At 43.4% G+C, this 22007-nt stretch overlaps 1 protein-coding gene across 1 annotated transcript; it reads right to left on the minus strand.

The window, feature by feature from the left end:
* Positions 1-13712: 13712 nt before the first annotated feature.
* Positions 13713-14663, minus strand: LOC122174139 (olfactory receptor 6N1-like). The gene has a single exon (XM_042854981.2). The coding sequence runs from the start codon at positions 14661-14663 to the stop codon at positions 13713-13715; it is 951 nt and encodes a 316-aa protein (XP_042710915.1).
* Positions 14664-22007: the final 7344 nt, after the last annotated feature.

Below are 22007 nucleotides of genomic sequence, written 5' to 3' on the forward strand. Positions count from 1 at the left end.
GTCAATATTAACTGGGTAAAGAAACGGGGGCAGGTTCAGCTTCTCTCTACACAAACTTAAAAGTCACAGGTTACCCTGCTCACTCAGGAACCTAGCTTTCAAAGCCTCCCGGATGCACAGCGCGTCCCGCTGGGCTCTTCTAATCACCCGGCTGTCTGGCTGGGCGTAATCAGAAGCCAGGCTATTTGCCTCAAGCTCCCAACCAGCCATAAAGGTCTCCCCCTTGCTCTCACAGAGATTGTGGAGCACACAGCAAGCTGCTATAACAATGGGGATATTGGTTTCGCTGAGATCACAGCGAGTCAGTAAGCTTCTCCATCTCCCCTTGAGACGGCCAAAAGCACACTCCACCACCATTCTGCACTTGCTAAGCCGGTAGTTGAAGAGTTCTTTTTCACTGTCCAGGGCGCCAGTATAGGGCTTCATGAGCCAGGGCATTAGCGGGTAGGCTGGGTCCCCGAGGATGACTATAGGCATCTCCACATCCCCAAGAGTTATTTTGTGGTCCGGGAAGTAAGTACCTTCCTGCAGCCGTCTAAACAGACCAGAGTTCCTGAAAACACGAGCGTCATGAACCTTGCCCGGCCATCCGACGTAGATGTTCGTAAAACGTCCCCTATGGTCCACCAGTGCTTGCAGCACCATGGAAAAGTAGCCCTTTCTGTTAATGTACTGGCTGGCCTGGTGCTCCGGTGCCAGGATAGGGATGTGAGTTCCATCTATGGCCCCACCGCAGTTTGGGAATCCCATCGCTGCGAAGCCATCTATGATCACCTCCACTTTTCCCAGGGTCACTACCTTTGACAGCAGTACATCAACGATTGCCTTGGCTACTGGCATCACAACAACCCCCACGGTAGATTTGCCCACGCCAAGGTGGTTCGCGACTGACCGGTAGCTGTCTGGCGTTGCAAGCTTCCAGAGGGCTATGGCCACTCGCTTCTGGACAGTCAGGGCTGCTCGCATCCGGGTGTCATTGCGCTTCAGGGCAGGGGACAGCAACTCACAAAGTTCAAGGAAAGTTCCCTTCCGCATGCAAAAGTTTCGCAGCCACTGGGATTCATCCCAGACCTGCAGCACTATGCGGTCCCACCAGTCAGTGCTTGTTTCCCGGGCCCAGAATCGCCGTTCCAGAACATCCACATGACCCATTGCCACCGTGATGTCCTCGGCGCTGGGTCCCATGCTTTCTGACAGGTCTGTGCTACTCTCAGACTTCAGGCCCTCACCGCGGTGCCGTAGCCTCCTCGCCTGACTTATCTGCATCTGCCTCTGGGAAAGGTGGATGATAAGCTGCGAGGCGTTGAGAATGGCCACAACTGCAGCGATGGTCGCAGCGGGCTCCATGCTCACAGTGCTGTGGCGTCCGCGCTGCCACTGTCTAGAAAAGTGCGCGAACTGATTTCTCGCCGGCGCTTTCAGGGAGGGAGGGCGGGAGTGAAGGACGGATGACGACAGTTACCCAAAAGCACCCTCGACACATTTTTTTACCCAGAAGGCATTGGCGGCTCAACCTAGAATTCCAATGGGCAGCGGGGACTGCGGGAACTGTGGGATAGCTGCCCACAGTGCACCGCTTCCAATGTCGACGCTTTCCCCATTAGTGTGGACTCACAAAGTCGAATTACTGTCCTTAGTGTGGACACACACGTTCGAATTTGCAATATCGATTCCAAAAATTCGATTTAAGTAAAATCGAACTACTCTCGTAGTGTAGACATACCCTGAGTGAGAAAAACTGACACACAAACAAGCTGCTGAAGCAAGCTCAGATTTGTGTAAAGACCCTAATTTATCTGATTGACAACACATTAAGCCTTGCTTCCTTTATTCTGCTCCAAAGAACTGACACTAGTGGTTTGCAGTGAGTAACCAGTTCACCAGGTGGAGCCTGGCATATGAAGGTGTAGGCACTCGATTCCCTGAATTCAGCTAGCCTTGATTAGGCTGGTAAAACACCCCACAGTTTTGCTGGCTGAGAATTGGCTTGGTTTAAACTTCAGAAGCTTCCTTTGTCCCCAACAGAAACCAAAGCTCCGTGAATGTAGTTGTGCGCTAAGCCTTTTTAGGTGGTCATTTGATTTCATTTGTACTGTATCACGTGGATAAGTTTTTATGCTGCTTTGTGATCATTCCATCACAACTTTTGGATTTCTCTACCAAGGAATATTGTTGATTCAAACTGCTCGGTGACATTCTGATAATTGAATGATACAAATTTCTATTGACATCTACGCTAGTAAATCTGTACATTTACAAGAGATCCAAACTAACATGATTCAGAAAATATGCCATCCATCATCTCTGAGGAATTTTATTTTTGTTCACAATTCCTTTTTAGCCCCGCTCTCATTTCCCATTTTGAACTTCCACAACTTTGCAAAAGTTACCAAGAGGTAAAAGGAAAAATGAAAGTCTGGTGCCTTGCCATTCGGTAATTTTTAAAAAAAAATGAGAATTTATTTTCAAATATACTGTATGGCAAAAAGAAAAAAAAGAATAAGATCAGAGGAAGATTGGGGAGAAATGTCGCTGTTCATTTTACTGCACCCAGTAGTAAACAGGAAAAAAAAGAGAGAGGAAAAAGGCAAAAAATTTTAATGTAACATATTCATTTTTTTAAGTAATCAAAAGTTTGAAAAAATGTAAACTGCTTCTTGATAAATGGGAAAAAAATTACAAATGTAAACATTTTTCATTAAATTGAATTTCCATTTTTCAACCAATTCTATTGACAATTAAGGGAATATTGGAAATATGTAAATAGAAATTAGTTGTCATGATTAACAAAGCAAAGATAGAAGTAAAGGGAAAAAATAAAGAAAGGGAAAATGTAGGGTTAACATTAAGTAATATATCCTGACAGTGAGAAGTTGCAGGCTGTGAAACTGCCTTGCTTGGAAGCCAATAATTAGACAGTAGAACTCATTGCCACAAGAAATTTTGGGACCAAGAACTTAATATGTTTCAAAAAGGAACTTGACTTTTATATGAAAAATAGGAATGTTTTCTTTTCTTGAAAAAAGAAGGCTGACAGAATATCTGATAATAGTCTTCAAATATGTGAAGGGTTATTATAAAGAGGATGATCATTAATTTTTCTCCATGTTCACTGAATGTAGGATAAGAAATAAGAGCTTAATCTGCCACGAGGAAGAGTTTATTATTCTCTCCGGAGTTTAACAACAGTTCTGGAAGAGATCTTACACCTTGGAGTTAAGGGTTTAAGTCCATCTCTAACTATTAAAGATCAGGATGAAAACTGATTGGGGGGGAGGAGAGAGACAGATCATTCCTCAAGTGTTGCTGTGGAGTTCTTACACATTTCTCTGCAGCTTCTGGGGCTGACACTGTCAGAGAGAGGATACTGGGCTAAACGGACCTGGGATCTAGTCCAGCCTGGAAATCCCTGATCTTCTTATCAGGTTATTTAAAAGTAAAGTGGAGCAGACACTAATAAATGTACTCTTGGGGCCACTCCTGGCTAAGAGATGGATTGGAGGGGATAGAGTTTTCCTTTCTTGTCTCTTGATTCTATAATTCTGTTCTAGGTTCCGCCAGTGATGGTGAGAAATAGTGTGACATTTCCCCTCTCTCTGCCTCAGTCTCCCCATTGGTTACATGGTGATATTATCACTGATGGACATCTCGGGGGGAAGGTAAGATTGAATCAACACTGACTGCACAGGCCTTTGACGGGCAGGTTCTATCTGAGTGTGTGGCAGCAGCAGTACAAGGGATAACACTCACCTTCAATGACAAGATATTCAGCCTCCAGTTTAGCTTGGATCTCTCTGGGTTTGGTGACCAGGATTTAGGTTCTTCTCTCTCATTTCTCCTCAGAAATTCAGTTCTCTCAGTACAGAGACCTACGTCCACCTGATAGGATGAGCAGGTGCCGAGATCTCACTTGGACCATGTCCTCGTCCCTCTGTTGACAGGGTGTGGTTGCCTCCTCGTAGAATCATAGAAATGTAGGGCCGGAAGGGAGCACAAGAGGTCAAATTGCCCCGCCCTTGTTGCTGAGGCAGGAACAAACAATCCTAGACCATCCCTGACAGGGGTTTGTCTAACCTGCTCCTAAAAACCTGCAAAGATAAGGATTCCACACCCTCTCTTGCTAATCAGTTCCAGTGCTTAACTATCCGTAGAGTTAGAAAACTTTTCCTAATATCTGCTTGATGCAGTATGAACCAATTCCTTCCTTCTCTTCCATATTTGTATTCTTTGCTGGAGAAGGCTGTGTGTCCCCTCATGCCAATTCTGAGTGGGTTTTCCATCGGCTGACTCTGGGGAGTTCCTGCTGTTTTCATAACACAGAATTGGCAGAAACACCTGTCCTGATTAAATCAGCCTGCTTAGCTCAAAGGAGTTCTTTCCTTTCTGTGAAATGACTTAATTGCATTACGGTTCTGATGTATCTAGCAAGGTCCTGATCCTGCTATCCCAAAGCAGATGAATAATCCTTTCTTATGAGAGCAGTCCCGTCCCCTTCAATGAGACAACATGCACCCATAAGTGTTGTCCAAATGGGTCAGGTATGATGGACAGTAAGACTTCCCTGATTGCCTTCTATGATGAGATAAGGTTCTGTGGATATGGGGAAAGTGGTGGACGTGATATATCTTGACTTTAGCAAAGATTTTGATATGGTCTCCTACAGTATTCTTGCCAACAAGTTAAAAAAGCATGGATTGGATGAATGGACTATAAGGTGGATAGAGATCTGGCTAGATTGTCAGGCTCAATGGGTAGTGATCAATGGCTCGATGTATAGTTGGCATCCAGTATCAAGCGGAGTGCCCCAGGGATCGGTCCTGGTGCTGGCTTTGTTCAACATCTTTATTAAAGACCTGGATGATGGGATAGACTGCACCCTCAGCAAGTTCGCAGATGACACTAAGCTCGGGGGAGAGGTAGATATGCTGCAGAGTAGGGATAGGGTCCAGAGTGACCTAGACATATTGGAGGATTGGGCCAAAAGAAATCTGATGAGGTTCAAGAAGGACAAGTGCAGAGTCCTGCACTTAGGATGGAACAATCTCATGCACCAGTACAGTCTGGGGACCAACTGGCTAAGCAGCAGTTCTGCAGAAAAGGACCTGGTGATTACAGTGGATGAGAAGCTGGATATGAGTCAGCAGTGTGTCCTTGTTGCCAAGAAGGCTAACAGAATATTGGGCTGCATTAGTAGGAGCATTGCCAGCAGATTGAGGGAAGTGATTATTCCCCTCTATTCGGCACTGGTGAAGCCACATCTGCAATATTGCATCCAGTTTTGGGCCTGCCACTACAGAAAGGATGTGGAAAAATTGGAAAGAGTCCAGCGTAGGGCAACAAAAAGGATCAGGGGAATGGGGCACATGACTTTTGAGGAGAGGCTACCTGAAGGGGGGGGGGTTCCAAAAAGGATAGAGCTCGGCTGTTCCCAGTGGCAGCAGATGACAGAACAAGGAGCAATGGTCTCAAGTTGCAGTAGGGAAGGTCTAGGTTGGATATTAGGAAATACTATTTCACTAGGAGGGTGGTGAAGCACTGGAATGGGTTATCTAGGGAGCTGGTGGAATCTCCCTCCTTAGAGGTTTTAAAGGCCCAGCTTGACAAAGCCCTTGCTGGGATGATTTAGTTGGGGTTGGTCCTGCATTAAGCAGGGGGTTGGACTAGTTAACCTCATGAGGTCTCTTCAAACCCTAATCTTCTATGATTCTATTATTCTATTGTCTAGTTCAGGGATCGGCAACCCTTGCCATGTGGCTCACCAGGGTAAGCACCCTGGCAGGCCGAGCTGGTTTGTTTACCTGCTGTGTCTGCAGGTTCGGCCAATCGTGGCTCCCACTGGCCACGGTTCGCCGCTCCAGACCAATGCTGGGGGAGGAAGCGGCGGCCAGCACATCCCTCATCCAGCGCCGCTTCCCGCAGGCCCCATTGGCCAGAGGGAGCCATGATGGGCTGAACCTGCCAATGCGGCAGGTAAACAAACCGGCCCGGCCCACCAGGGTGCTTACCCTGGCGAGCCACATGCCGAAGGTTGCCAATCCCTGGTCTAGTTGGTCCTCACTTTGAAAATTAGAGATTTCAATCAGAATGTTCAGAGCAGCTGAAAGGAATCGGGCACTTAACCACCATGAAAATTAAATTGAATCTGGATGCCTAACTCCCTTAGGTTCTTTTGAGACCCCCCAGTCTTGGTGGAGTGTGGGGTGGACACATTAAAGCACAAATAAAAGCTGATGGAAACATTTTATCAATGAAACCTGCTTTGTAAATGAGCCAAATATGCCACTCTGGCAATTTGATTACACAGTGAGGAAATATGACAACCAACAACATAGAGATGTTCCCCCTTTCGGTGCCTTCTCACATGTGCACCGGTCTGATGCTGGAGAGATGTAAACCACTTGAAAGGCAGGAGACACAATTTGCCTGTGGGTTACACAACTGTTTGCTAGATATCGGAGAAATGTTGGGAATCAGGACTTATGGGTTCTATCCCATGTTCTGGATGGGGCATGTGCTGTAGTACTTGCAGACAGGAGCGGATATACCAATATAAATTTGGCACAGGCTTGTGGAACGTTATTGTGGATGACAGGATGTCTTATCAGAGACTTCCTAAATAGACTGACAAAATTAGTGAGGGGCTTCACTGAAGGGAGGAACTGTGGGGATGAAGAAGAAGCTGGAAGGAATGTAGGAGGAAGAGCAGATGGATGGTGCAGTGGTTATGGAGATATCCTAGACCTTGGGAGCCCTGAGTTCCAGTCTTGGCACCACCAAAGATTGCCTGTTTGACCAAGACAAGCTCTGTGCCTCAGTTCCCCAACTGTACAATGGAGATAATCAACATTCCCCACCTGCTGGGGGTGCTTTGAGGAGAAATACATTTACTGTGGGTCAATCACACACCACACATCTTAGGGAGAGGCAGGACTGTCTCATGAATGAGAGATTGTGCACACCCAGAGGAGGTGACACTGCCCATGTGACAAACCCAGTGTCTGACACTGGAATTATATCTCTAAGGAGGCTACTATCTGAACTGACCCTGCAGCAGAAATACAAATGTAGGAATGCGGCAGTGATGGCGATGGAGATGGAGATGGAGAGAGGCTCTCAGGGAGGGGCTCCCTGACCAATGAGCACCTTGGCCTGAATGCTACAGTCTCAGCAGAGTTGGGGAAAGTGATCAAGCTTAGCTAAGTTTGATCTATACTCAGCCCTGTTCCTGGTCATGGGAATGCTTTAGAGTTTGTCTACAGATGGAATCATACAGGTATAACTATACCAGTGCAACTCCCCATTGCACTATACCAGTGCAACTCCCCACTCTGATCCCAGTCTCTTAGTTTCTTTTTCTGTTACGTTCAAAGCAAAGTAAATGGAGCCAGAAAATAGCACTCCATCCAGAATGCTCACAGGGAGTTTTACTGGTATAACTATTATGGTATATTTACATTGGCATATTTCCCCATGCAGTGTCCCAAGCTGAAGCTAGTTTGTGGTGAAAGATCCTTACTCCTTGCATTTGGTCTTGTCCTCAATACATCACTGATAGGACATCAACAAGAGGCCTGGATCATTGTACTGTACTGGGAGGGAAGACACTTGCCCAAGCCATAATGTGGCTACTGTTAGGACTGGAAGACTGTTATCAGTGACTCTTCACCTGCACACATTTGTCCTCTTCTGCTGGGGTGATACAGTCTCTTTTTTATGACACATGTTACATTCAGGGCACATACAGACAGGTGTTAGAGTGAAACAGAGAACTTTGTTCCTGGAAGTTTAAGTATAACATTACTTTACCTTTTTTAGAATTCAGAATGATAAAAAACAATAGCCCCCCAAAACAGAAGCAGACAAAGCACCCTGTTCCCTAAAACAGAGAGAGTCACAATGCACTCATTTTGCTTTAAGATGGCTCCTTCCAGATTGACTTTGTGTGATGTTGCCCTCTGGTGTTATCTGGACCGGTGATCTGCTAGTTCACTCCAATCCTTGACTCTGGGAGCCAGCCTTACCCTGCTTTGCTGTGAGAACTCCCACTCCTGGGTTGTTCACGCACAGCCTCTGGCAAGTAAGCTGCTGCTTGGATTGTGAAACCGAATGACACTAGCCAATATCTCCAGTCCCAGACACAACCCTAGGAACCTGAGTCTTGCAGTGTCCATTTATGCCCGCTGGACGCTGCAAGCTGATATGAGTTCATCAATTTAACAAAGAAATTGATATGTACCCAGGCTTGTTATACCAAGGGGAGTATCTGGCACACTTCACACCAAATGCACTGCTTCAGGTAGAATAAACAAACAGGTTTATTAACTACAAAGATAAATTTTAAGTGATTATAAGTCAAAGCATAACAAGTCAGATTTGGTCAAACAAAATAACAGCAAAATGCATTCTAAGCTGATCTTAACACTTTCAATGCCCTTACAAACTTAGATGCTTCTCACCACAGGCTGGCTGGTTGCGCTTCAGCCAGGCTCTCCCCTTTGATCAGCGCTTCAGTCACTTGGTATGGTGTTAGTAGATGTAGGTGGAAGAGAGAGGAAGAGCATGGCAAATGTCTCTCCCTTTTATCATGTCCTTTCTTCCTTCTTGGGTCCCCCACCCACCCCCTTTCACAGTCAGATGAGCACTACCTCATTGCAGTCCCAAACTGACCAAAGGAAGGGGGGGGTGACTCATTTGAGAATCCAACAGATCCTTTGGTTGCTGCCTAGGCCAGCGTCCTTTGTTCCTGTGAGGGCTGGGCTAGGCTTGTCCCATACATGCCCTGATGAGGTGTGAACTGCTCTCTGCTCTTGGAGAGTTTTGCCTGGGCTAATTTTAAGCCACGAGGATACATTTTCAGCCTCATCACTATATACATGACATTATAATCTATAATATTACTATTACAGTACTGTAACAACAATTACTGTAACATCATAGACTCATAGAAGCATAGAATATTAGGGTTGGAAGAGACCTCAGGAGGTCATCTAGTCCAACCCCCTGCTCAAAGCAGGACCAATCCCCAACTAAATCATCCCAGCCGGGGCTTTGTCAAACCTGACCTTAAAAACCTCTAAGGAAGGAGATTCCACCACTTCCCTAGGTAACCCATTCCAGTGCTTCACCACCCTCCTAGTGAAAACATTTTTTTTCTAATATCCAACCTAAACCTCCTCCACTGCAACGTGAGACCATTGCTTCTTGTTCTGTCATCTGCCACCACTGAGAACAGCCTAGCTCCATTCTCTTTGGAACCCCCCTTCAGGTAGCTGAAGTCTGCTATCAAATCCCCCCTCACTATTTTCTTCAGCAGACTAAATAACCCCAGTTCCCTCAGCCTCACCTCTTAAGTCATGGGCCCCAACCCCCTAATCATTTTTGTTGCCCTCCACTGGACTCTCTCCAATTTGTCCACATCCCTTCTGTAGTGGGGGACCAAAACTGGACACAGTACTCCAGGTGTGGCCTCACCAGTACCAAATAGAGGGGAATAATCACTCCCTCGATCTATTTGCAATGTTCCTACTAATACATAGACCATAGACCCACAGAGCTATAAATAGATACATGACATTCATACAAAATATTACAGATATTTCCTATGTTCCTCACAAAAGGTGAGGCTTAAATTGCTAATGCTTAATTGCTCAAGCACTCTAATATCCCTGCCTGGAAATGCAAAGCAGTAGCTTTTGGGGATTGGATGCTCACAGGATTGCTCAAACTTGAATTAATGAACTCTTACTTCTCATGGTTTAATGGCCAGGAATCAGGTTCTACAGCTGAGGTTTTTGTCTCTCATCATTCTCCAGAAACTGGATTTTCTGAGTAAAAAGCCCTACATCTACCTGGATGCATCAGTGAGTGCTATGCAGTATACAGGGCCGGCTCCAGGCACCAGCTGAGCAAGCTGGTGCTTGGGGCAGCAGATTGTTGGAGGCGGCATTCTGCCCAATCTTAGGGCGGCACGGCCGCTTTTTGTTGTTGTTGTTGTTCTTGTTCCTCTCTGGCCGCCCTGTAGGGGGCAGCATCACAGAGAATCAGAGCACCCTGCAGGGCAGTCCTCTTCCTTCCCTCCCCACCGACCAGAGCGGAGCCCTCGCGGCAGGCAGCAGGTGGCAGGAGAACCCTGGGTAACAGTCAGAGCAGGGCTTGGTCCAGATAACAACAATAAAGATTTTCCTGGTGATGTGTCCAGAGGTCACTGCTAGGGCCTAGCAGTTTGCATTTGGCTCATGGGATTGTACTGAACAGTAATTAGTTTGCAGTGCCTACATGATGGGGATGCAAATAGCATTACTTCAGGTGTGGCAGATTTCCTATGTTTACATCCCCACATATGTTGAACCTAGAGAGAGTCATTTTTTCCCCAAATATTTGCCCAACTATTTACCCTGATCTTTCTCCTCAGTTGGAGGACACAGACTTAAGCTCCAGCTTGATTCTCCATTGCATCTTTAGCAGCATAGAATATCATTTGTACAACAAACCTTAGGATAATATCATGCCTTATTCTAAACTAAATGGAAGGATAAACAAAAATAGATCTGTCACTAGGGTTCTTGATTTCAAAAGGGCTAACTTAAAAAAATTAAGGAAATTAGTTAGGGAAGTGGATTGGACTGAAGAACTTGTGGATCTAAAGGCAGAGGAGTCCTGAAATTACTTCAAGACAAAGTTGCAGAAACTATCAGAAGCCTGCATCCCAAGAAAGGGGAAAAAATTCATAGGCAGGAGTTCTAGACCAAGCTGGATGAGCAAGCATCTCAGAGAGATGATTAAGAAAAAGCAGAAAGCCTACAAAAGGTGGAAGATGGGAGTGATCCGCAAGGAAAGCTACCTTATTGAGGTCAGAACATGTAGGGATAAAGTGAGAAAGGCCAAAAGCCATGTAGAGTTGGACCTTGCAAAGGGAATTAAAACCAATAGTAAAAGGTTCTATAGACGTATAAATAAGAAGAAAACAAAGAAAGAAGAAGTGAGACCGCTAAACACTGAGGATGGAGTTGAGGTTAAGGATAATCTAGGCATGGACCAATATCTAAACAAATACTTTGCCTCAGTCTTTAATGAGGCTAATGAGGAGCTTAGGGATAACGGTAGGATGACAAATGGGAGGTAGATATTACCACATCTGAGGTAGAAGCCAAACTCGAAAAGTTTAATGTGACTAAATTGGAGGGCCCAGATAATCTTCATCCAAGAATATTAAAGGAACTGGCACATGAAATTGCAAGCCCATTAGCAAGAATTTTTAATGAATCTGTAAACTCACGGGTTGTACTGTATGACTGGAGAATTGCTAACATAGTTCCTATTTTAAGAAAGGGGGGGAAGGGATCTGGGCAACTACAGTACTGTTAGCTTAACATCTCTAGTGTGCAAGGTCTTGGAAAAAAATTTGAAGGAGAAAGTAGTTAAGGACATTGAGGTCAATTGTAATTGGGACAAAATACAACATAGTTTTACAAAAGGTAGATTGTGCCAAACCAACCTGATCTCCTTCTTTGAGAAGGTAACAGATTTTTTAGACAAAGGAAATGCAGTGGATCTAATTTACTTCAATTTCAGTAAGGCATTTGATACGGTTCCACCTGAGGAATTATTAGCTAAATTGGAAAAGATGGGGATCATTATGAAAATTGCAAGGCGGATCAGGAACTGGTTAAAGGGGAGACTACAACGGGTCATACTGAACGGTGAACTATCAGGCTGGAGGGAGGTTACTAGTGGAGTTCCTCAGGGTTCGGTTTTGGAACCAATCTTATTTAATCTTTTTATTACTGACCTTGGCACAAAAAGTGGGAATGTGCTAATAAAGTTTGAGGATGACACAAAGATGGGAGGTATTGCCAATACAGAGAAGGACCGGGATATCATACAGGAAGATTTGGATGACCTTGTAAACTGGAGTAATAGTAATAGGATGAAATTTGATGGTGAAAAATGCAAGGTCATGCATTTAGGGATTAATAACAAGAAGTATTCTTATAAGCTGGGGACACATCAGTTGGAAGAAACAGAGGAGGAGAAGGACCTTGGGGTATTGGTTGATCACAGGATGACTATGAGCCGCCAATGTGATATGGCCGTGAAAAAAGCTAATGCGGTCTTGGGATGCATCAGGCAAGGTATTTCCAGTAGAGATACGGAGGTGTTAGTACTGTTATACAAGGCACTGGTGAGACCTCATCTGGAATACTGTGTGCAGTTCTGGTCTCCCATGTTTAGGAAAGGATGAATTCAAACTGGAATAACTACAGAGAAGGGCTACTAGGATGATCCGAGGAATGGAAAACCTGTCTTATGAAAGGAGACTCAAAAAGCTTGTCTTGTTTAGCCTAACCAAAAGAAGGCTGAGGGGAAATATGATTGCCCTCTATAAATATATCAGAGGAATAAATACCAGGGAGTGAGAGGAATTATTTTAGCTCAGTACCAATGTGGACACAAGAACAAATGGATATAAACTGGCCATCAGGAAGTTTAGATTGAAATTAGAAGAAGGTTTCTAACCATCAGAAGAGTGAAGTTCTGGAACAGCCTTCCAAGGGGAGTAGTGGGGGCAAAAGACATATCTGGTTTCAAGACTAAGCTTGATAAGTTTGTGGAGGGGATTGTATGATGGGATAGCCTAATTCTGGCAATCAATTGATCTTTTATATTAGCAGTAAATATGCCCAATGGCTTGCAATGGGACGTTAGATGGGGTGGGATCTGAGTTACTACAGAGAATTCTTTCCTGGGTGTCTGGCTGGTGAGTCTTGCCCACATGCTCAGGGTTTAGCTGATGGCCATATTTGGGGTCGGGAAGGAATTTTCCTCCAGGGCAGATTTCAGAGGCCTTGGGCGTTTTTTGCCTTCCTCTGCAGCGTGGGGCATGGGTCACTTGCTGGAAGATTCTCTGCACCTTGAAGTCTTTCAACCATGATTTGAGGACGTCAATGGCTAAGACACAGTTTTGACACAGGGGTGGGTGGGTGAGATTCTATGACCTGCATTGTGCAGGTCAGACTAGGTGATCATAATGGTTCCTTCTGACCTTAAAGTCTATGATTCTATGATTTTATATTTTTATTAGATTTTTCTGCGTTTGATTACAAGACTTTATTATCTAACACAGAGAAACAATATCCTGGGACCAATACATCCACATCCGCATTGCAAACAACAGAGCAACAAAGTAAATAGGGGATATGTGCAGGGATTTGCTTTGATATTTAGTGGATTTTGTGCTTTATGCAACATGTCAGCTCTCTGCGCTATCAGATGCTATACAGTGTCCTTTTCCAGGACCAATGTTTAGGCACCCGCAAAGAGAAAAGATACCATCATATTATATGTATCAGTGTTGAACAGAAGTGGTTGACAGAACTGTCCAGAACCTCATTGTCCTATGTCCTGTTTTACATTGGCACAGGACAGGACCATAAATGCTCTGTCTCAGTAAATCCATGCAGAACATCTCCATTTCTCTTTTAAGGTGAGTGCTGAGATTTTCCAGGGCAGTTTTCAACTTAATTTCAATGGAAACTTTTTTTTCCAAATCACCCAGGTAGCTTTGAAAACCTCAAGCTAAGAGGCAGGTTTTCAAAGGTACTTTAGGTGCCTAGTAGGAGTTTCAAAAGCATCTTGGTGCCCAACACCAATCTCCCACTTGGCACTTAAACACCTTTAAAAATGTGAACCTTAATTATTGTCTATGATTTGCTTTATTTTTTTAGGAAAGCCACATATTTACTGACTGCTTTGCTCAAGGCGTTCTTGAACTCTCTGTTTCTCAGGCTGTAGATGAGGGGGTTAACCAGGGGAGTCAGGACTGTATAGCAAAGAGAGAGCACTTTGTTTAAATCTCTCAGTGTGTCAAGTTTCAATAGCGTGTATGCAATCAATATAGTCCCATAGAAAATTGTCACCACTATGAGGTGAGAGGAGCAGGTGGAAAAGGCCTTCTGCCTCCCAGTGGCAGAAGGGATTCTCAGGATGGTGGTGATGATACAAACATAGGATGTCAAGGTTAGTAGAAATGGAGGCAGGGTAAATACACAGGCCATTATAAAATCCAACAACACCATCGGGTATTTGTCACCACAGCCGAGTTTTATCAGTGGGACAGGATCACAATAAAAATGGTCAATTTCATTCGGGCCACAGAATATTAGCTGTGACATGAATAATACAAAGATGGCAGTAGCCAAAAACCCACTTAACCATGATCCAGTAGCCAACTGGAGGCAAAACCTGGTATTCATAAGAGCTAAATAGTGCAGAGGTTTACATATCGCTAAATACCGATCATAAGACATGGCTGCTAGGAGATAGCATTCTGTAGAGGCCAGAGCACCAAAAAAATACAATTGTGTGAAGCAGCCATTGAAAAAGATGGTTTTGTCCCCAGTCAGGAGATTGGCCAGCATCCTAGGCAGGATGGTTGAGGTGTAGCAGGTCTCCAAGGAAGACAAGTTCCCCAGGAAGAAGTACATGGGAGTGTGAAGTTGCTTGTCAGCCACAACTAGTGTAATGATGAGGGTGTTCCCAGACACGGTTGTGATGTAGATCACTAGAAACAGCAGGAAGAGAAAAATGTTCTGATCAGGGAGATTCCCGAATCCCAGGAGAATGAATTTTATGTCCGTTTGATTTCCCCAGTCTGTGTCTGCCATGGGTTGAGACTAGGAGCATAAAACAAATGGTGCAATCGAATCAGAAGAACACAGAGTTAAAAGTTAAACAAGTGTCATCACTTAAATCCATAAATGTGCAAAAACTCCTTTCTCTTTCCTAGTTACTAGCCCTAGTTTTATGTCTAAAGTTAGACCTCAGGGGCAAGTGTCTCAGACCTAGAACTGAACCTTGATGTCCCTTCAGTTAAAGGAGCAGGTAGAAAATGACTTCTCCCTCTCTGCGGTGAAGGGGTTTGCAGGAAGGTGTGATGATACAGACACAGGTATGTATGTGTGTGGTATGTAACCTATCATTTAAATCAGCTTCTGTGCCAGATGACTGGAGAATGGCTAATGTGACACCAATTTTTAAAAAGTCTCCAGAAGCAATCCTGGCCACTACAGACCAGTAAGCCTAACTTCAGTACTGGGCAAACTGTTTGAAACTATAGTAAAGAACAGAATTATCAGACACATAAATGAATATGATTTGTTGGGAAGAGTCAACATGGTTTTGGAAAGGGAAATCATACCTCACCAATCTACTAGACTTCTTTCAGGGGTTTTAACAAGCATGGGGATACGGGAGATCCGGTGGATATAGTGTACTTAGATTTTCAGAAAGGCTTTGACAAGGTCCCTCACCAAAGGCTCTTAAGCAAAATAAGCTGCCATGGGATAAGAGGGAAGGTTCTCTCATGGCTTGGTAACTAGTTAAAATATAGGAAACAAAGAGTAGGAATAAACGGTTAGTTCTCAGAATGGACAGTGGTAAACAGTGGTGTCCCCCAATGGTCTGTATTGGGACAAATGCTGTTCAACATATTCATAAATGATCTGGAAAAGGGTAAACAGTGAGGTGGCAAAATTTGCAGATGATACAAACCTCCTCAAGATAGTTAAGTCTAAAGAAGACTGTGAAGTGTTACAAAGGGATCTCACAAAACTGGGTGACTATGCAACAAAATGGCAGATGAAATTCAATGTTGATAAATGCAAAGTAATGCACATTGGAAAACATAATGCCAAATATACATATAAAGCGCTGGGGTCTAGGTTAGCTGTTACCACTCAAGACAGAGATTTTGGAGTCATTGTGGATAGTTCTCTGAAAACATCTACTCATTGTGCAGTGACATTCAAAAAAGCTAACAGAATGTTGGGAATCATTAGGAAAGGAAAAGATAATAAGACAGAAAATATCATATTGCCTCTATATAAATCCATGTGGTATGCCCACATCTTGAATACTGAGTGCAGATGTGATCATTCACATCTCAAAAAAAGATATATTGGAATTGAAAAAGGTTCAGAAAAGGGCAGCAAAAATGATTAGGGGTATGGAACAGCTTCTACATGAGAAGAGATTAATGACTTGGACTTTTCAGCTTGGGAAAGAGATGGCTAAGGGGACATGATAGAGGTCTATAAAATCATGACTGGTGTGGAGAAAGTAAATAAGGAAGTGTTATTTACTTCTCATAACACAAAAACTAGGGGTCACCAAATGAAATGAATAGGCAGCGGGTTTAAAACAAAGAAAAGGAAGTATTTTTCACACAATGCACAGGCAATCTGTGGAACTCTTTGCCAGAAGATGTTGTGAAGGCCAAGACTATAACAGTGTTCAAAAAAGAACTAGATGAATTCATGGAGGATAGGTCCATCAATGGCTATTATCCAGGATCGGAATGGATGGTGTCCCTAGCCTCTGTTCGCCAGAAGCTGGGAATGAGTGACGGGGATGGATCACTTGATGATTACTTGTTCTGTTCATTCCCTCTGAGGCACCTGGCATTGGCCACAGTTGGAAGACAGGATACTGGGCTACATGGTCCTTTGGTCTGACCCAGTATAGCTTTTCTTATGTTCTTATGATGTCAGAAGAGTAACAAAGGGAGCTGACTTAACTGGGGTGGCTGGGCAACAAATGGCAGGCAAAATTCAGTGTTGAAAAGTGAAAATTACAGTACATCCTCACTATAATGAACCTCTAAGGATCCAAGCCATTTGTTTGGTACAGCTAGGGGTTCGTTATAGTGAGGGGGCAGCTCCTTCAATCCCAGGGCAGCAGATATGGGTGTGCGTCCTCTTCTGGCCCTAGGGCTGAGGCTTCAGATGACAGCACTCCTCTGCCCCCCACCACAGCCCTGGGTCTGGAGGAGCTCTCAGCCACTCACAGAGAGCAGGGTTGGAGGTGTGATCCAGAGACCATGTTCACTATAGCCCAAGATTTGCTATTGCAAAGATGATTATAGTGAAGGTCTAATGTAATTCAAATTGTAAAAAAAATAATCCAAATTCTACATACAAAATTAGCTGTTACCACTCAAGAAAGAGCTCTTGGAGTCATTGTGGATAGATCTCTGAAAACATCCACTCAATGTGCAGTGGCAGTCAAAAAAGTGAATAGAATGTTGGGAACCTTTAGGAAAGGGACAGAGAATAAGACAGAAAATATCTCAATGCCATTATATTAATTCATGGTACAGTCACTCCTTGTATACTGTGTGCAGTTCCGGTTGCTCCATTTAAAAAAAGATGTATTGTAACTGGAGAAGGTACAGAGAAAGGCTAAAAAAAAATGATTAGGGGAAAGGAACAGCTTTCATATGAGGAGAGATTGAAAAGACCTGGGCTGTTTGGATTAAAAAAGAGATGGCTAAGGGGGGATATGATAGAGGTCTATAAAATCATGAATGGTGTGGAGAAAATGAATAGGGAAGTGTTTTTTACCTCTTCATATAACCAAAAAACTAGGGGTCACCTGATAAAATGAAAAGGCAGCAGGTTTAAAACAAACATAAGGAAGTACATCTTCTCACAATGCACAGTCATCCTGTGCAATTTGTTACCAGGAGATGATGTGAAAGTCCAAAGTATAACTTGGTTCAAAAAAGAATTAGATAGGTTCATGAAGGATAGGTGACTCAATGGCTATTAGTCGAGATGGTCAGGGACACAACCCCACGCTCCAGATGTCCCTAAAACTATAACTGCCTAAAACTGGGAGTGGACAACAAGGGAAGGATCACTCAGAACTTCCCTGTTTTGTTTGTTCCCTCTGCAGCTTCTGGCACTGGCCACTGTCAGAGACAGGATTCTGGTCTAGATGGACCTTTGGTCTCATCTAATTTGGCCGTTCTTATGTTTATATCACCTCATGCAATATCAGATCAACAACAGTGAAAATAACAGTCCATTTCTCTGGTAGCCAAAGTAGAGAGATCAGAAAAAAATGTTCCTCTACTATAATCTCCTATCTAGTAAAAAGAACAGGAGTACTTGTGGCACCCTAGAGACTAACTTTTTGGGGCAGAAAATTTATGCTGAAATGCAAAATCACACTGTTGACAATGGCCAGAATGTTGAGTATTGGAGGAAACAAAATCAATATCAACTAAATCTTGACATAAGTGTTTCAATCCAGTATAATGTGTTTAGCACATATCTTCCATTAAAATTAATGGTAATTATTCCCACCGTATACCTACTTACTGAATGTTTATTGTTCCATATGCAAAGGAATCTTGATTTTCACCCTCCCACATGAGATCAGTTTTGCCATAAATGACGAAGTGGACAAAACTCTTTCTTAGGTCATGTAATACAAAAGCAAAGATAATTACAAGGACGATTATTATGATTATGGAAAGTGTTGGGAGGAGCTGAAAATGTATTTTATGTTTCAGATGATAATTCCTGATATTAACTATATCACAGTATTAAAATGCATTTCATTTGGGGGTGGATTTTAGGAAGGGGCGAAACCAGGCTAATTTGCAACCCTTACTGTGCATTGACTCTCCTCAGCCCTATTGTACTAAGATAAATGAAACAAATGGATTAACAAAGGAGTCTTTGGCCAGCATTAAACAGAGTTAAACAAGGTTTAGGGTGTGGAACAGACACCCCAGCCTGCTTAGTATCATGGCAAAGCACTTTTCCCCACTTACTTTATCTAAATTTTGGTCTATCTGCTGCATAGCCCACTTGTTCATAAGCATTTGTTTATTTATCTATGACCAATTGTTATGATCACACCTTTGGCCCATTTATTCCATCTAAATTAGTCCATAATAATCGCAGCTGATAACACAGGAATGAAAAAGGGTCTGGGAAGGAAGATACTGCCTTTGCACTTGCAGGGTATAAATACACCTCTACCCCGATATAACGCTGTCCTCGGGAGCCAAAAAATCTTACCGCATTATAGGTGAAAACGCGTTATATCAAACTTGCTTTGATCCGCCAGAGCGTGCAGCCCCGAACCCCCGGAGCACTGCTTTACCGTGTTATATCTGAATTCATGTTATATTGGGTTGCGTTATATCGGGGTAGAGGTGTATCTGCCTCATGCTCCTCTGCAATCTGGGCTCACCCCTCTCCACACCATAGGACTCAGACCTCTATTCCTTGAATAGCCTACTGTTCTCTACATATGGAAGGCATTCTCCTGCATGGCACACAGAACCTAAAATTCCAATTGATTCAAGAAGCTACTTGTTTGACATTTCTGCCTCTGAAAGTGCCTCATCTTTATTGCCTGTAAATTGCCGGTGACAGCCCAACATACTTAGTGATGATCAATATAACTGGAAGAATTTCAGGGTCATCAAATGGACCAGGACACTCATTAAACCCAAGGACAATTATGCATCCTGACCTTTGAGGTGGTGTTAAAAATCTCAACCTGAGCATCTCTGCAATGGCTGAAAAGGAGGGGATCTCTTTCCATTAAAATTGTGAAGTTTTGAACAAAATGTTTTGTCCCAAAGCTGGATGAAATGTCAAAATCATAAAAATTTACTTGGAAAGGAACTGAAAAGTAAAATTCCATTTCAGGAGAAGTGACAAGGAATTTTTCAGCTTCCTGACTGCTCACAGAGGAGACTGTTGTAAAGCTTGGAAGGTTTCAATTTTTATTGGTAAATGTGCATCCCATTGTACACACACAAACCAACCCAAAAATATTTCCATCTAAACTAATCAACATTTACAGATAGGCAAAGTAAGACAAATGCTGCCTGAGAACTTATTAGAGTCAAAATCCAGTGATTTAGACATTTGAATTAGGCTTGTTACAAATGGACTATTGAATGAACAGTAAAAACAGGTATGATGTGTTGATTTAAGGCTATTTACTTGGAATTGTTTGACATGCACTGTACTCAATTTGTCTTTTAACAGTTATACAGCTTTAACTTTCTGCATCTCAAAGTCTACTGCCATTAAATAATTATCAGAGTCTGCAGAGGGAACAAACAGAATAAAGCAGTTCTGAGTGATCTGTCCTTTGTCGTCCACTACCAGCTTCAGGCACTTATAGTTTTAGTGATCTAGATGAAATTACTTTATGGTGGGTACACAACTGGTTGAAAGACCATATTCAAAGAGTAGTTATCAGTAGTTCGCTGTCAAATTGGAAGGGTATATCTAATGGGGTCCCACAGGATTCTGTCGTGGGTCCATACCATTTAATATTTTAATTAATGACTAGGATAGTGGAGTGGATAGCATGATTATAAAATATGCAGATGACACTGAGCTGGGAGGGCTTGCAAGTACTTTGGAGGACACAGTAAGAATCGAAAATGATCTAAAGAAATTGACGAATTGGTCTGAGATTAACAAGATGAAATTCAATAAAGACAAGTTCAAAGCACTTCACTTAGGAAGGAAAAATTAAATGCACAACTACAAAATGGGAAATAACTGGTTAGGTGGTAGTACGGCTGAAAAGGCTCTGGGGGTTATAATGTATCACAAATTGAATGTGAGTCAACAATGTGATGCCATTGCAAAAAAGGCTAATATTCTGGGGTGTGATCACATAAGTGTGATATGTAAGTCACAGGAGGTAATTGCCCCACTTCATTCAGCATTGGTGAGGCCTCAGATGGAATATTGGGTCCAATTCTAGTCACCACACATGAGGAAAAAATGTGGATAAATAGGAGAGAGTCCAGAGAAGAGCAACAAAAATGATAAAGGGTGTAGGAAACCTAACCTATGAGACAAGGTGAAAAAAATAGGGCATGTTTAATCTGGATAAAAGAAGACTAAGGCAAGATATGATAACAGTCTTCACATATGTTAAGGGTTATCAAGAGTATGGTGTTAAATTATTCTCCAGTCCACTGAAAATTAGGAAAGAAGTAATGGGCTTCGTCTGCAGTAAGGGAGATTTAGATTAGTTATTAGGAAAATCTTTCTAACTACAAGAGTAGTTAAGCTTGGGAATAGGCTTCCAGGAAATCCCCATCACTGGAGGTTTTTAAGAACATGTTAGACAAACCCCTGTCAGGGATGGGTTAGGTTTATTTGGTCCTGCTTCAGTTCAGGGGGTTGGACTTGATGACCCCTCGAGGTCCCTTCCAACCCTACATTTCTATAATTCTATGAAACCTTTTTCTGCCAAATCAACATTTTTTGAGGAAACCGAGTGTCAGAAACTTTCTGACCAACTTTATTCCTTATCTTTATTCCCTGACAGTTCAGTGGATCCACAAAGTCTTGCAGTTCCCTGATTCCAACTTACTGAAAGAGTTTGCTGTTTGCTTTTTCCTCAGAGCACTTGTTCTTCAAATTCCCTCCTATCCCCTCTGAACGTTGGACCTCTTCTTATATCAGACCCTGTCACTGCCTTCATTTCCCCTGTTCCTCCGTCAAACAAACTTCCACTGTTGGTGCCTTTGAATTACCTTCTCCATCTGAGGTCTTGTCTATTGACCTGAAATAACAGTTTCACTCATAGTCAGTATCTCCCAGTGAGCTCCTCCTGGTCCTCTGATTCCCTCTCAAGTAGATGCTCCTACCCCTCAATGCTGCTACGGAGAGTTTCTTTCCCACTCCTCTCTGACTCCTGGTCCCCTCTGGGTCCCCTACAACCCTCTCATCTTTCCCTGGATGTCAGGCCCAGGTCTCTGACAGCTCCACACACTGGCTCCCTCTTTTAGGAAGCCCCATCCTGAGCTACTGTCTTGTCACCCAAACCTAACTCACCTGCTGGGTTCGGAGGACAAGGCATAGGTGGGGGCTGAGCCCATCTCCCCTTCAAGGGCCAGCCCACCCTGTATTATCCTGCTAATTTCCTCCTTATGTTTTACATGCCATTGTTATGGTCCTTTCTATCCTATTCCAGGCTTCGGATTAGTCACACTGATCCAGATCTCCAGCTAGAGTGAACTGGCTGAAGCGCCACTGGAGTGAATGAGACAGCCCCCAGCTGGTGTGAATTGGCCATAGTTCCAGCTAGCATGAATCACCCAGAGCTCTGTTGGATTCAGTGGGCCAGACCCAGGTTGGTGTGAATCAGCCACAGCTGTACTGGAAGCAGTGGTC

The sequence above is a fragment of the Chrysemys picta genome, chromosome 13, assembly GCF_011386835.1.
Source record: "Chrysemys picta bellii isolate R12L10 chromosome 13, ASM1138683v2, whole genome shotgun sequence".
Taxonomy (NCBI): Eukaryota; Metazoa; Chordata; order Testudines; family Emydidae; genus Chrysemys; species Chrysemys picta.

What these genes read in the sequence shown, in the direction of transcription:
- LOC122174139 (XM_042854981.2), bottom strand. Translation starts at nt 14,663, where the DNA reads ATGGCAGACACAGACTGGGGAAATCAAACGGACATAAAATTCATTCTC.